Here is a 15,834-nt window from a genome sequence, read left to right as displayed (position 1 = left end):
GTTGTCTTTTCTTCCCTAGTGACTTCCTGCTTCTTTTGACACCTTTTGAATGATTGTTTCAATATTAAATCTGTGTCAGCTTCAGGAATAACCTCATTTTAATCCTATTTTGGTGCCTCTGTGCCTTGGGCCCCTTCCTGCTTTGAATGATGGTACATGTCATTGTGTTTCTCAGTTTTCACTCTACCGTTGGTCTTTATCCAAAACTGCAACCAAACCGAAGCGAGCAATATCCAAACTGACGCCATGTCAAAAAAAATTGTATTACAATAAAATATGGGATGTCACCCGTTTTAAAAAGAAGAAGAAAAGCAGGGGGCAGGAAGGTCTGTGGCAGTGCAGAGAAATGTAAGAAGGTGGTATTAACTAAAGAATTCACTCTCCTGAATTTTTTAAAAAGAGAATTTAATCCTTATGACACCAAAAATAATCTCCAAAAATGGTTTTAAGGAATGTCTACTGGGATCTTTGATGTTAGTGAGGTTTCAGAATAAGATTTCCATACATGTCACGGTGTATGGACAACAGTGCTGGTCTTTATCGGATTTTGTGATGGCGTATCAGGAAAGTAATTCAAGGTATCCTGGATTTCCAAAATCATGCTAGGGTCATTGAGGTAGCATATGAAGCATATTAAGGGATCCATAGACATGTCAGGTAGCGGGAAAATGACTGAGGTAGCAAATGTGAAATTTAAGAAATTTTGCGATTTATGGAATTGCTAAGGTAATACACGTGAAGAATAGGAGGATCCCTAAAATATGTGAGATAATGTAAGGATTGTTGAGGTATAAAATGACTGAGGTAATAGAAGCATCGTGATTTGATAATTTGTGGTAGCCAGTGCTTTGTGTGTTCTGGAGAATCCTCATGTTTCTTGGGAGCTCTCCTTATTGAGGAAATAAGCGATGATGGGCAACTGGCTCAGACAGGAAAGCGGGTTTTCTGCTAGCACGATGCCTTAAGTAGTAGCTATTGACTAATTTCTCAGGGCAGTGACACTGCTCTGGGTTTTAGCTTGAATTTTGCAGGAGCAATCCATGAGCGCTTAACCTGTTGGAATGGTGGGGTTCAGCGCCTTGAATAGGTCTTGTGAATTTCACACTAAAACCCAGAACACAATCATTGCTCCCTTGAAATGGGAGCCATCAGTCTCCACTGCACCGACACACTGCCATGTTCAGGACTTGGTCTTGAGGACCTTCACTTAAGTTCATGTGGGCGAAACCCAAGACGCCAGGTTTACACACCACGCAAAACGAACTTGCTCTCTGGAACTCAGGTTGGAATCCTGGCAAGAAGCGAGGGTTCTGGAGAGATGTTCAAAGTTAATGGTCTTTTCTACAGAAGGGGTTAGGATTAGGATGTTTCGGAACTCCAACCCTACAAAAGCAAGCCGCCCGGGGAAAATATTTCCCCAAAGGTTGAAATATTGAAAGCCAATAAGCAAAGGGACGTGGTGGCGCTGTGGGCTAAACCGCAGAAGCCTGTGCTGCAGGGTCAGAAGACCAGCAATCGTAAGATCGAATCCACGCAACGGAGTGAGCTCCCGTCGCTTGTCCCAGCTCCCGCCAACCTAGCAGTTTGAAAGCATTCAAATCCAAGTAGATAAATAGGGACCACCTCGGTGGGAAGGTAACAGCATTCCGTGTCTAAGTCGCACTGGCCATGTGACCACGGAAGATTGTCTTCGGACAAACACTGGCCCTATGGCTTGGAAACGGGGATGAGCACCGCCCCCTAGAGTCGAACACGTCTGGACAAAAATTGTCAAGGGGAACCTTTACCTTTACCTTAATAAGCAAAGGAGTAGAATGTCTCTCTGAGATTCACAGATTTAAACAACAGCAAAAGATAACTAAGATGCCTTTCTGTAATTCTTTTTTTGTCTTTTCAGAGAGCAGATATAGCTGTGGCTCCGCTGACAATAACCTTGGTCCGAGAAGAAGTCATAGACTTTTCCAAGCCCTTTATGAGCCTGGGCATCTCGATCATGATCAAGAAGCCCCAGAAATCAAAACCTGGTGTCTTCTCCTTTCTGGATCCTTTGGCCTATGAGATTTGGATGTGTATAGTGTTTGCGTACATTGGAGTCAGTGTGGTCCTCTTTCTAGTCAGCAGATTCAGCCCTTACGAATGGCATTTGGAGGACAATCAGGAAGAGCCACGAGACCCACAGAACCCTCCTGACCCTCCAAATGAGTTTGGAATATTTAACAGCCTTTGGTTTTCCCTGGGTGCCTTTATGCAGCAAGGATGCGATATTTCTCCAAGGTTTGTTTTGGTTTTTTTCCCTCTTTCACATCATGCTTCCATCACCTACTTGCATTTTATGGTCGTTGGCTGATGCCATGGTGCATATATGTTTCTTCCTCAAATTTTTTTCCCCCAAAATTTTCTTTTGACATCCCATACAATGCTAAGTTTGCTCCATCGAGTTATAATTGTTTGCTAGCAATCAAAACCCTCCCACAATGAAAAAAAGGGGCGAGAGAGGTTGTGAACCAGGCATTGGCTTTCAATGCCAGCCATTCATTCATGCACTGCTGCCAGAACTTATATACACCATGTTGAGACTGTAAAATGCATCAGGTTTTTACATTTGTCATTAATGCTTGGAGGGTTACCGTGTTTTTGCTGCATATCTCATTTTACGGTCATCTTCTTGGTGCATATAACACTTCTATGTTCTCCTTCGCTAACTAAAATGTATTGTTTGAAAAGTCACATGCAACAGCATTTTAAACATCTCAGCTTTCTGCCACCATTCAAGCTAACCTTTTAAGTCCTGCATTGTACTTGCTTTCCCATCTTTTCGCTTGTGTCTTTGTTTGCTTCTCTTCACCTTTTTAACTGTCACCCATATGGTTAACACCCAGTTACTTGACGTCTGCTCTCTCCTCCATATTTGCCTTCTAAGAATTGTCATATGTTGTGCTCAGTGAATGTTGTTCTGTGAAATTAATTTGTTGAAGTCTTCTTGATACTGGTTCAATAACCGTAACAAGTGTAGTGTGAAGACCCTTGGAGTATCGTGGGATTGAGTGCAGGCGATATGGAACTAACAGGGAACCGTAGAATAACATGGAACAGCAAAATGTGTGTGCCCTCCTTGTTTAAATCCATACTACTTAATTTAATTGTATATTCTTAATAAGACAAGGCAAGTAACACTTCCTTCATGCCCCTATGGTCAAAGTGATCTCATGAGATAACAAATACAACATGGATCTAGGCATAAATGGGGTTGGGGTGTTGTCCTTGAGTGCATTCAGGTTTCTGGGTTCCAAAACAGATGAGGTTGGCAGCTTTGCCATTGTGAGGCAGATAACATTACAGTGGTGCCTCGCTTAACGATTGCCTCGCTTAATGAGGAAATCACTTGACGATTAGGTTTTTGCGATCGCAAAAAAAGGGATCGCAGAACGATGTTTTAAATGGGCTTTTTTCACTTCCCAACGATCGGTTCCCTGCTTCGGGAACCGATTTTCGCATTACGACAATCTAAAAACAGCTGATCGTCAGGTTTCAAAATGGCCACCAGGTGTACAAAATGGCCTCCTGCTGTTTTCTAGGATGGATTCCTCGATTTACAGGCAGCAAAAATGGCCGCCCCTATGGAGGATCTTCACTGGACTGTGAGTTTTCAGCCCATTGGAACGCATTGAAGGGTTTTCAGTGCGTTTCAGTGGGCTTTTTTATTTCGCTTAACGAGGATTTCGTTCTACAGCGAGTTTGCTGGAACGGATTATCCTCGTTAAGCGAGGCACCACTGTACTTGAACAGGAACGATGTATGATTACTCTCTAAAGTCTTCCTTTGCTTGACAAGTTATAACTTAGCTTGCTTTTGCCCGGTCATCAGAAGGAAATGACGGACTTTGTGCCTTGGTTTTTCAAACCAACTTTGAAAAGCTGAAGGGAGGAAAGTCAACTCTACTTCTAATTGCAAAGTTTTCCACTCCTGTTGTTTTAGCCCCTCTATGAAGTCTACCTGAAACTGTTAAAAAGGTTCATAGCTGACTGCCAGCAGGGGCAAATAACTGCTTCTGATAGTGGTGGGAATACATAACTCTCCTGAGTGCCTCTGATGGAACTCTTGGCTCCAGTTCAACTGTGATGTGTCATGGGTCCATCTTGTCTAGCACAGCCCTTTTTTGAAGTGGCAGTCACGCTCCATGATCTCAGGCATCTGTTGCCGCTAGTCCTCCAACTTAAGACCCTTTTAACTGGATTAACCTAGGAACTTTTTAAATGCAAAGCTGTTATTATCCCTCAGATGTCCAGGTTCAAGAACTATATAGGATAGAAACTGGCTTATTTAAAATACTGAAAGTCCTGAATGATCCTTGCGGATCCTTCTCCCCACTGGCCACAGCTATAATCAGGCCCATGTTCTTTTGTTGGCACACTGCAAACCGTCTCTTCTGAGTTCACAGAGAGCAATTTATTTAAGAGTTCTTCTTGTAGCACATCATGACAATCTTGCTCATAAACTCGGTGCTGTTGGATGCTATTACCCTTTTAAATCTATTTGTAATATTCATTTTTATCAAGCTTGAGTTTTACCTTGCTCAGTTGGACTGAATTATGCAAAAGCCAAAAGCTTTTTAACATAAATTGTTACAACATGTTGATAAAGTCTATTGGAACCCATAAATCTATATAGGTTTATAACCATGACACTGGGGCGGTGTTGGAACAAAATGATAGTGTTTCGATGTACACATTAATTTCTGTGAAAAGTAAGAAATATCATTTGTATGTGTATCATTGCAAACATATATAGTACATATTTACATTAAACATGCACCTGTAGTAGATATTTAACATAAAGATACTTGATCCTCATATTTGTCTGGTCACCATAGTAAAAATCATGTCTGCATTCAGATGTAACAGTAAACTATGGTTTGTCATAACATGAGCAAGCTTCACAACTTATGTGCTTTCTCTTCCCATCTGTTCCTTTCATAAATATGCAAAGAAGAGGCTTTGAGACTTTTGCTATAGTTTAGTATTATGCCCAAACCAAGACAAACTGTAATTAGTTTAAATATGAATTATTGAAATAAACCTTGGTTTATGAAACCAGTTTGTTTCAATAAACCATAGTTAGAGTAAACCAGAGTTTAGTGTTCAGCAGTGACAATAAACTATAGTTAATAGAAAATGGAAATAAAATGTTCCAATCGTTTCCTTTTTGTAGTCAGGGAAGAGAAGAGGGAATGCTAGCTGACAACTCCAAGTCTTGCATACCTAAAAGTAAAACAGTTTATCCATACAGTATTTCCAAAGTTTGGGCCAGATGACATAGTATAACATATCATAGTGGTCAATTTCTTCTCATTTTCCTATTAGTAGCATTTAGAGGCATATCCAATCTTTCCAACAATGTAGATCATAACAGCAGATTTAAGCATTAGACTATTCCAATTAAATCAGTGAGATTGGATTCACACAAACAAATGGCTGTCATTGATATCCAAACCACATAATGTGACTAGCGGATTGTGTAGCATTATCTGTGAGAGTTCATCTTTTTCCAAATGTCTGTCGTGATATCCTCTTGTATATGAATAGCTGTTAGCCTCCTTCTTGTGTGTATCTGCTTTGAAGTTTAATCCCAAATCCAGTAGTGTAACTCTGCTTTTTTCCTTGCTATTAAGGTATTGTGTAGTGATAGCATTTAAACTGCTGTTGATTGTGTGGTTTTAACCCATTAAAGACCGGGAAAATAAGCAAGAGACATCACATGGAAAGCTTTTGGCATTATATATATCTGACATCGGGAAACTCCTAAGGATTTGCTGTATGTTCAATGATATCTGTTATTCATATATATATATGAATAACAGATATCATTGAACATACAGTGAACTCTTAGGAGTTCCCCAGTGTCAGAGATTTTAATTTTCCTTTCTAGAATCCAAAAGATCCCAAACTTCAGTATTGGCCAGCCCATGTAATGGGAACATCAGAAAGTCTACTCACAATTTAAAATTATGAATGATTTTTTTAAAAAAAGACAATTTAGGCCATGTCTTTTGTCCCAAAGGACTCTTAAGGCAGTTTATTCTCATAATTGATCAGTTAGCCAATATAGTCAAATTATTAGACTACTATGAGGCCGAACTAGAAGTAAATTGGGAGATCTATGAACTAGATTCATAGTTTATATGTTTATTTAATAGCAGTTGCAGGATGGGACATTATTTATGGACCATGGAACTCCACTGGGATGGTTTTCCAATTAAAATATTTCTCGCCCTTGCAAACACACACATTCTTACACCTCCATAGAATCTGCTATTTACTCTTGTTTGCTAGCTATAACACTCAAGGAGAGACATTTGATTAAGGGCCATGAAAGGGTTAAATAAACCCTGCTCTCCCAAGCATCGCAGTTCCGGTTCAAGGTGAGACTACCAGAAGCCATTATTAAGAGTTATCTATTTTCAAAGAACTAAAGAAGACCCAATTATGGATTTCTTACTAGCTTGGCCCTTAATAGATTAGCAGTTGCAGCCTAACTGCATCTTAATAAAAGAAATTGTTATCCAGAAAAAATATTATTTAAGTAGAAGACAATTGGGATTTATGCCAGCTTCAGTGTAATTGCATAAATCATGACAGCAAATAACTGCTTCTTAACAAGTTGCTGCTCAAATTCATGATTGTGTGACAGTCACGTAATCTAGCACACAACCAGAAATGAGCGCTGCAACCTGATAATCAGGCCCAATTCCTTGACATGGTTTACTCAGTTACATTTCTCCCAGTGTAAAACTCCAAAAGGATTCTGGCTTATAAACTGGTAGCATCTAAATTAGTGTAAGAACCAATATAGATGATACATAACTCGTATGGTCATTTGCTTAAAATGCACTTGCGGATATTAAATGTGACATTCTAAATATAGATATTTTGGCCAGTCACTTTTTTAAAATTCCTATCGTGCCCAGCCAGTCTACTTTATGAGATCTATAAAAGGAGCATAAAAGCACATAACGACTTATACAGAATACCACTGGCTGATTTCCCATTGCCACAGAGAAAAGCCCCTAAAAAAGCAAAACAGATATTTGTTTCTTTAGCAGTTGGAACTACTGGCTAGAAGACCTGAGCCATACATGCAATAGTTTTCCAAACTCTCATACAATTTCTGTGGATTCAGGACACTAGGGGTGGGATTTGGTGGGTATATTAGACTTCAGAGGCTGTAATTCTGCCTTCTGGGTATGCTATTTGACTTCAGGCACCTAAATGTGGGTCCCCTGGAAGAGAAGGTCTAAACTGGAAAGCCTTGCAACTTAACTAGGGCAGAAACAAGAAGCTTAGATCAAGCTAGGCCTAGCTAAGCCTCAACATCTTCCTGTTTATGCTTTTTTTCTCCCAGGCAAGCCCCATTTCGGTGTCTGTAATTCCAGAATGATGGATTATAGAATTTGTAGCCCATGAAATCTGAAAACCCCATCCCTACTGGCCACTATACTGTATATATTTCTCCCCAGAGATGTATTTTATTTTATTTTTTCTGGGCTCCATCTTGCAATGTATAGGCTAGATATTATTCTGCAATTCTCTACTCCCGCTTTTCTTGAAACACATCTACGGAATGAAAAGAAGTATTCATGTTAGGTGGACAAGAATTATGAGAATGGCCTCAGAGTGAGTCTTCCAAATATTAGGATCACTCACCTGCCTTTGCGTGGAACATAAAGAGCTATTTAAATCCATAACAGGTAAGCATTTGGTGCTGATATTTCTAAGGATTGGTCATTTGTCTGCATTGTGTGAAAACTTCACTGTTTTTCTCGGCATAGCTCAGTGTTTCTGTTGCTGTGTCCTTTCTCTGCCCCTTTAGCAGGTCTTCTCCTGGCAGATTTAACAGTTCTGTGGACAGATCTCGGTAGTTAGCTGGCAGAAGAGGTTCCACTAGCAAAAGGAGATTGTCTTGTGCCGAATTCTGACTCCCTGACAGTCAAAACAACTTTGAGTTAGTACTGCACTGTTAGAAGCCAAACACTGAGGACATGATGGGGAAGAACCATTCGTTTATTTGTTATATTATATGTAAACTGCCCAGAGTAGACCCATTCTAGATGGGCGATATATAAATCTAATAAAAAAATAAGTAACCAAGTCTTCCATTTTTTAAAAGCAGCCATAGTGATCTTGACTGAAAAGATAAATGAGATATTTTGTCCTCAAGCTGTTTTCCTAGTATACATCTCTCCCCAAAAAAAGCTTTTAGCCCTCCTAGGGAAGAAATATGGACACAACACACAAGTATCTGTATTTATTCTCCACAGCCTATGACTTAATCACAGATAGATCTCACATGTCACATTGGTTTTAGTTATAATTGTGCTGTAATCATTTTGCCCTTTCATATAGCCTTCATTTTCTGCTGCCTTGCAGTGAAGTTCTCCTAATCAGGAAAATGATTCTTATTGTGAACCTTGGAGGAAATCAAAATGGATCCCTTGCTTACATAGGTGAACTGTGTGTCATACGGTGAATTAAAGTAAAACAAAGAAAATATGTTAATGTTCTGGCTGGATCAATAAACTTATGTCTAAATTTGAGGGGCGTGGGATTCTAAAGGTATGCATAGGGATGAGAAAAGTTACTTCTTCCCCTCTCTCACAGCTCCCAGGTTATGACAGCCATTAAAGCTGAGGATGCTGAATTAGCTTTCCCTTCTTTAATACACTCTGTGTCTTCAGCAGATATAACGTGATCCTCTCAGTTTGGGAACTAGAGGTGGGGGCTTCATATTCATACAGATCTCACTGGCACAGATGGCCGGCTTGATGAACACCCACAGACCCAGACCCTGCTGGACCACTGATCATGTGGCATTCATGGCCAGTGTCATCTTCTGCACCCCGATCACCACAGTAGCTTGGCAGTGCCACAGCCCCACCTCCCTGCCCGCCCAGACACTCCACGGCTGGGCAGGGAGACCCTTCCTCTTGCCCCCTAGATAGAGTGACTGGGTGAATAGGGAGGTGGGGCCGTGGCAGCCAAGCTACTACCGTGATTGGGGTGCAGAAGATGATGCCAGCCACATGCACCATATGCCATGTGGTAAGTGGTATGTTCTGGGGGTGGGTGTTCATCAAAGGAGCCACCTGTGCCTGTGGGCTTTCTATTCGTATTCATATACGAATGTGAAGCCCTTGTCTCTAATGGGGACAAAGATAGGAAATGCTACCATCAGTCGTCTTCCAGTTGTGATTGAAAAAGTTACTTCCCCATCTCTGTGTATACCCAAAGATTTGTCCATGATCAGTGTGTTTTCCACATTTTTCATCAGCAAACACACGTATGTATGCACATAACACATATGAATGGTGTATCACGGGCTACTTAGAAAACTGTATCATTTTCCAAAAGTGTTTACCACAGAGAAGTCCAGACAACCTTCCCTTGGGACCATCTCTTGAATCGGCACCTCTCGGCTATTTCTGTTGGCCTCTATAGAAACCCTTGTGGTCTTCCAGAAACATTTCCCTGATTTCAGTAAGAGTCAGTGAGATTATACGGTCTCTCAAGTAGAATGCTCAAGTCTAGAATAAAGACAGAAATTCACACTGTTCACAGTGAAGTTCGAGCCTATGTCTATTTATAGAGATCCGTAAAGAGAATGTAACATTTGCATTCTAATGCTTCTGTTTTGTTCATGTTGCTAACTTGCTATTATTTCAACTCCATGCACCTGCTCAGATTTGCCTCTCAAGGTATGCATATATGCTCTTTGATTTTATGCTAACAATGGAAGATCTTTCCTTCACAAAGCTGCTCATAATTGCCCATGATTTTGTGTTGAATTTCACATGGGTGGAGTTGTACCTTTGCTTTTCTGTTGGAGACAGGACAGTGAAGGGGCCGGGGATGTCCTGCAACACGGGAATGCTATTGATTGTTTTTAGAATCAAAGTGTTCTAGAAGAATATTTGTGTTTCTTCTTTCACACTATTTTGTGATTGGCCAAAGTCCTGTTGCTTTGTGCAAGTCAAATTGTAACGCTCAATCTGTTTTTCCTTGGTAAACAATTGTTCTGCTGTGTTTCTCGGAGTTCATGAACACATGCATTAAGTCAGCTTTTGCTAAGCAGCAGGAATTTGGCCACTGTATCCCTTTTGTGCCTTCAGTCTCTTCTATGCAAAGTACGTAATTTGCAATTTGAGAGATTTGTGATTTTAGGAAAATCGTTAGCTGCTCTTTGCTCCTGTAAGGATGAACCATGAATAACGAATATTTGTGTTAGTGGTAGTAGTAATGCAAAGTGGCAGATATATATCCAAACCAACATTCAAGTACCTCACCTGTCATGGACACCTTGGCAAGAGCAGTCTGGCATTTCATAATCTCCATAAGAACTGGAAAGATACATTGGAACAAATTTGTTAGGTCATTTACTACAGCTCGTCGTCATGCGTCTTCTGTCCAGGCCTCAGTTTAGTTGTTCTGAAAGTGAAGAGTTCTGATTTGGTGGCTTCTTTCTTCCATCTGCTAGGGTAGAGGAGTAGTTAAGACGGTCTCTTCAAATTCAGTGGGTTTCCAGAATGCCTGGTGGTGCCACTATTTGAAGTACCTCTTGGGTGAATGAAGGCATAAATCCAATAGCAGAACTTTGTCCAATGCCATCTGTTACAAATTCCTTAAGGGCCTTTTGTTTAATCTGGAAGACCCGCTCTGGTTTACTGGGAGGAAGGGACAGTTTGCAGCCTGCATAATTAATTGTAAACCGCCCAGAGAATGCGGTGTTATGGGGTAGCACTCTTTGCTTTTTGCTTTAGAAAGCAGAATGAGGGAAACCCTAAAATAAAAGACAGAGTTTTCCAGGTGACTGTCATCTTATGGTGGAATTAATTATGTATCTCTTATTTACTAAAAGGGTGGGGAGTGGGGGCATGCACCCCGACCGCTAGCTTCAGCATGATACAGTATGACCCCCGTATTGGCAGAGAATCACCTCCTCCCAGATGCTGAAAAAGGCAGATTATAGTGAATTCTATATATAGCATGGTCTCTGGCTCCATCTCGTAGCCTGTTCTGGTCGTAACATTGTGGAAATATATTTCACTAGGGAATGCTAAAAAAATAGCCTGGTCTCTGGCTCCCTCTAGTGGCCACGTCTGATAACTTCATCTTTAGAAATATATTTCCGGGGATTTTTCTTTTAATATTTTCAGGCCGTGGATTAATGAATCAATGGATACTGATCCTGTGAATACAAGGGTCCTACTGTATATGTTTCTTCATAAAGAACATCTTTGTATGTAGATTCCTATGTGCAAAGGCTTCCAACCAATCCCCATCGTGCAGGGTTCCTGGCGGTGTAAAAACCATCATACAGAGTTTTTCATTCGCAGACTTCTGTTGGCAACTTTGGGTGGTGTCGGGAACCATTTCCACTGCATGGATCCACAACTGGCCTCACGATCTGTTACTTTCAAAACCAGAAGTGGACTGGTCTCAGGGGTTTCATTAAACTTTTTTTTAAAATTTGTTCATCTTACAGCAACTGGACTTTTTATAATTTATGATTGCATTTTTATAAGCTTACTAGAGAGGAAGTTGTTATTTAAATGCCTTCAGTTCTCCTCATTAACAATGCTGGATGAAATAGAAATCAACCAGACTTTAGACTGCTAAATGGGAATATGCATGTTTTGGAACAGTGGGTTTTGGACAGGAAAATTCTAATTAGCATAAAATATATCAGAATGTCTCTTCATGTTACTACACATCAGACTTGGATTCTCAAAGCTCAGTCAGAACCAATCAGGAAGGCTTGCTAACACTTTTTTTTTAAAGCACAGCTTAGTTCTATAAATATATTACATATTTATTTGCTTAGTTCTGCATGACAAATCTGTTAGTTTGCTTTTTCAAGTCTTGCAGGAATAAAGCTTAAGTAAATATAATCAGGGCCATCAATGTGGATCACTTTAAAAGTGGGTTACACCCATTTTTGGAATGCAAGGCTACTCTGGTGGCTGCCGAACATGATCACTGTGTCCCCAAAACAGCTAGCTGGATTAGACAAGCTGTCTCTCAATACAAGGAGGCCCTTGCTTTTGCATTCATGTGGTTGGCCATTGCGGGAAAGGCAGGCCTTTGGGTCATGTCCTTAATCACATTCTCAACAAATAGGTTGGACAAAAATATAGTTGGGCAAGATCCATCATGTTTGAGGGTTTTCTTCAGAGTGCTTCTCTTCTGCTTTTTCCCTTGCCAACTTTCCGTTTGTCCTATTTTGACCAAGCGTCAATCCCTTTTTTTGATCAGAACTTTGCTATCCTTCCCACCTCACCTGTTTCCCTTAAAACACAGCAGTTAGCCTGGTTGGCCGAGACGGGAACCCACGACAAGCCATTGTCCATCTAATCCAGACTTAGCTTCTCTGGCTGATCACAGCTCTCCAACATTTCAGGATCAAACAAAGCATTACAGCAAACTTGGATCTCTAGATATTAGGGGATCTCAGTTCCCAGAAACCCAAGCCAGCATGAACTAGGGATTCTGGGTTTTGTGATTCAGTGTTATCTGGGAGTCCAAGGTTAGGAACCACTGAATTAAGGCAAATGTGTGTTCTCTGTGATTAACGTGTTTTCCCCTCAACCAAGTGCCACAACAAGTGGTTCTATTTTGCCACTTGAAGGAGCACCTGTTTGAAATAGATGCTAAATGTACCATTTATTTTTTCACCCTGACAAGGGTAACACACAAGTGAGAATGAGAAAGAATTTCCTTTGGTTCATTTTTTTATAACAGCTTTTCAAAATTCACAAAATGTCTTCATAAATTAGGAGAAGACAAGACTGACTGCCGTGCTGATCTGAGCAGAAGGCTTTAAGAGCTTGGCTGACAAAACGTTGGCGTCAAATCCATATTCATTCATATTTGGGGTGCAGAATTATAGTGGCCAAGTAGTTTTGCCAACTCCAACAGACACTCCGTCTTGAACAATTGCATAACAAGCAAGTACAAAGTGATCTTCTCTACTTCTCGAGAGAACCAGGAGAGAGAAATATTCTGGCTGAGGATAATCTGGAAGTGATTAGCAAAGAATCTTTTCCCATGTCTGAAATAGCTGTACTTAATTTTGGTTGGTGCAGAAGTTGAGAATTTACTTAGGCTTGTTTTTCAATCAAAACATACCCAAATGTGCAAATTTCTTCATAAATCTTACGGAAAGTACTTGAATTCTAGAGAAACTGAATGAATAAAAAGAAATTAAATAGAGAGAGATGCCCATCCCCAGTTCTGCTGTTTGCGAATGTTTAACATGAGGTGCCACAGAATGAGGATGGGTGTTTCAATAAAGCCTGTGCTTTATCTACTAGTGAATTACACATCCATCAAAGGCACTCACCTATACCATAGGATCTGAGATCCTGTTAGTTACACCCACCAGAGTAACTTTCATTAGCCAATTGCCATATGTTGAGAAGTCAGCACAGGCATTTGCTATCACACATCAATCACATAACTCAGAAATGCCTACCCTGACATCCAAATCTGGGACAATTCACTGCTGAAAGTTACCTAACTGCTGAAAATGCACAACAGGATTCTTGCCAATATCCGTGGATGAAGAACATTGTTAGGAAAGTGAGAGATCAAATGAATTTTGTATTAGGGAAATAGTCTCTTCCAGTTTACCTCAAAGCCAACTGTGAGAGTATGGTGAACGGCATGGGAAAATTAAAACTTTCCCTGTATCCGGCCCCTGTTCTGAAACTGTTGCTTGCTTTTGAGAAGAAATGCCCCCTCCGTTGGCTCTCAAAGCCATTTCTTCCCAACGCAAATCCCAGCGTCAGAGGAGAGAGCTTCCTTGTGGTTCTGATTGGTGAGGAAAAGGTTGATTTCTACCTCCACACCCACTGGGGCCCCAGTTAACTCCCGCTCTGCTCTGCTCTTTACCCTCCATGCACCCAGTGAACACTGGGGTTTTTTTCAAAAAAAAAAAAATCAAAACCCAGCATGATAATGTACATTTAACATCACAGGTAATTTGGTCCTCAGGGAAAGAATTCAGAAGTTTAGGAGGAAACTAGTTTGTTTCTGACATCTGTGATCTTGACGCCTCTAAGGGGATATGGTGTGTTTGTGTGTGTTTTGTGTGTGAGAGAGAAAGTGAGAGAGATTATGCAATCATTAAGCAAGGTGGGCTGGCTCCTTCAGGTAGCTGATTCAAAAAAGCCGAGAAACTGTTGGCTGTTTAATATGTTGTCATTCTATTGCCATTGTACAGATTCAGTTTGTTGCCTTCAACAGCCAAAATAATTTGGCTAGCTTCAGGCTGTATAGAAGGTGGCACTTAATGCTTCGTCTCAGGCTGCAAAATGTCTTGGGACAGCCACAGGAGAGAGAGGAAGAGAGAGGAGGAAGGGAAAGAGATGGATCACAAAACAATAATCCTTGCTTCCAGTTCCTTGTGTACTAGCTGTACATACATGGTAGGCGTAGACATTTTATGACTGAAGTGGAAAGGCGCACCTGCTTAATTTTCTTTGAGATGTCCCAGTCTAAGTCCACAAACTGCCCATGATTTTAGGTGAACAAGAAGCAATGGAGAGCTCTCCACCATGAGATTACCTGCAAAGAATGAGGCAGGGAGGAATACGGAAGAGGAACCATCATTTGACCTTCAAGGCTTGAGTTCTAAAGTTTTCTGGGTACTGGGCATTCTGAAGCCTTGTTTCTCATGAAACATCCAGCAAAGGGCCCATATAAATATGAGCTGTATCTTGTTAATTTATCTAGGATGTGTAGTGATAAAAAAAAAAGAAATAGGGGAGTCTTAGTCTTACTAGAGATGCAGGTGGCACCATGGGTTCAGCCGCTGAGCCACTGGGCTGTCAATCAAAAGGTCAGAAGTTTGAACCCAAGTGACAGAGTGAGCCGTTGCTTGTCCCAGCTTCTGTCAACCTAGCAGTTCGAAAGCATGCAAATGTGAGTAGATGAATAGGTACCACCACGGTGGGAAGGTAACAGCATTCCATGTCTAGTCATGCCAGCCACATGACCACAGAAAGTGCTTACGGACAAACGCTGGCTCTTCGGCTTAGAAACAGAGATGAGCACCAGCCGCTAGAGTCAGACACAACTGGACTTAACTGTCAAGGGGAACATTTACCTTTACTTTTACCTTTACCTTTACTAGGCTGACACTTGCCTGTACCAGGAAGAATAAGGGACAATGTCTGAGAAGTCCATACTTGCAGAGCTGGATGACAGATTACTGCTTTGTACATTATGCTAGCCGGAGAACTCAGGAAGCTGGAGTCAGTGGATGGGGATTTGATTCCCAACCATGTCTTGTAGAAGAGCCAGCTTGTGTAGCTTTGAGCAAGCTGCACTGTCCCAGATCACTAAAGAGAAGATTTTTTGATTTCCTGGACTATGAATCCTATAGTTCCCCTGTCTGGGAGTTCTCCCTGGTTTAAACAAATCTCACATGCACCTAAGTGTGGCAAACTCAAGAGAAATGACCACAGCTTAGAAAGCTTTGAAGCTCAGCTTTGCCTGACTCTGTTTAACTTTCTGTTCAGAAAGATAGCTCCCAGCTAGCACTTGGGTGGGAACAGGAAACTTGGATGGAGCCAGCCTTAATTAAGCTTCAAAGCCTTCCAGTTAAGCCTTTTCTCCAAGTGAGCCACAATTAGGTGTCTCTGAGGTGTGATAGAAGATAGAAGTCTTAGAATTGCCAATTATGAGATTTTTAGTCCAAGAAATAAAAAAAAATCAATCCTTATTGTGCACTTCCGCAAGAAGAGAATGGTAAGCTGTTTACAACTACTCCCTACCTGGA

The 15,834-nt window shown here is 40.9% G+C and overlaps 1 protein-coding gene across 6 annotated transcripts in view; it reads left to right on the top strand.

The window, feature by feature from the left end:
* Positions 1–15,834, top strand: part of GRIA3 (glutamate ionotropic receptor AMPA type subunit 3) — a 197,324-nt gene that overhangs the window by 133,874 nt on the left and 47,616 nt on the right. For all 6 annotated transcript variants that reach the window (XR_013538679.1, XR_013538680.1, XM_072981225.2 and 3 more), the window contains exon 11: positions 1,898–2,274. Coding sequence is in view for 4 of the 6 variants with exons in the window: in XM_072981225.2 (XP_072837326.1) it covers positions 1,898–2,274 (377 nt within the window). In the remaining 2 variants the exon portion in view is untranslated. The remainder of the gene's footprint in view (positions 1–1,897; positions 2,275–15,834) is intronic.

The sequence above is a fragment of the Pogona vitticeps genome, chromosome 11 (genome assembly GCF_051106095.1).
Source record: "Pogona vitticeps strain Pit_001003342236 chromosome 11, PviZW2.1, whole genome shotgun sequence".
Taxonomy (NCBI): domain Eukaryota; kingdom Metazoa; phylum Chordata; class Lepidosauria; order Squamata; family Agamidae; genus Pogona; species Pogona vitticeps.
Note: the sequence above shows the minus strand (reverse complement) of the source record. Positions and strands in the feature narration are given on the sequence as shown.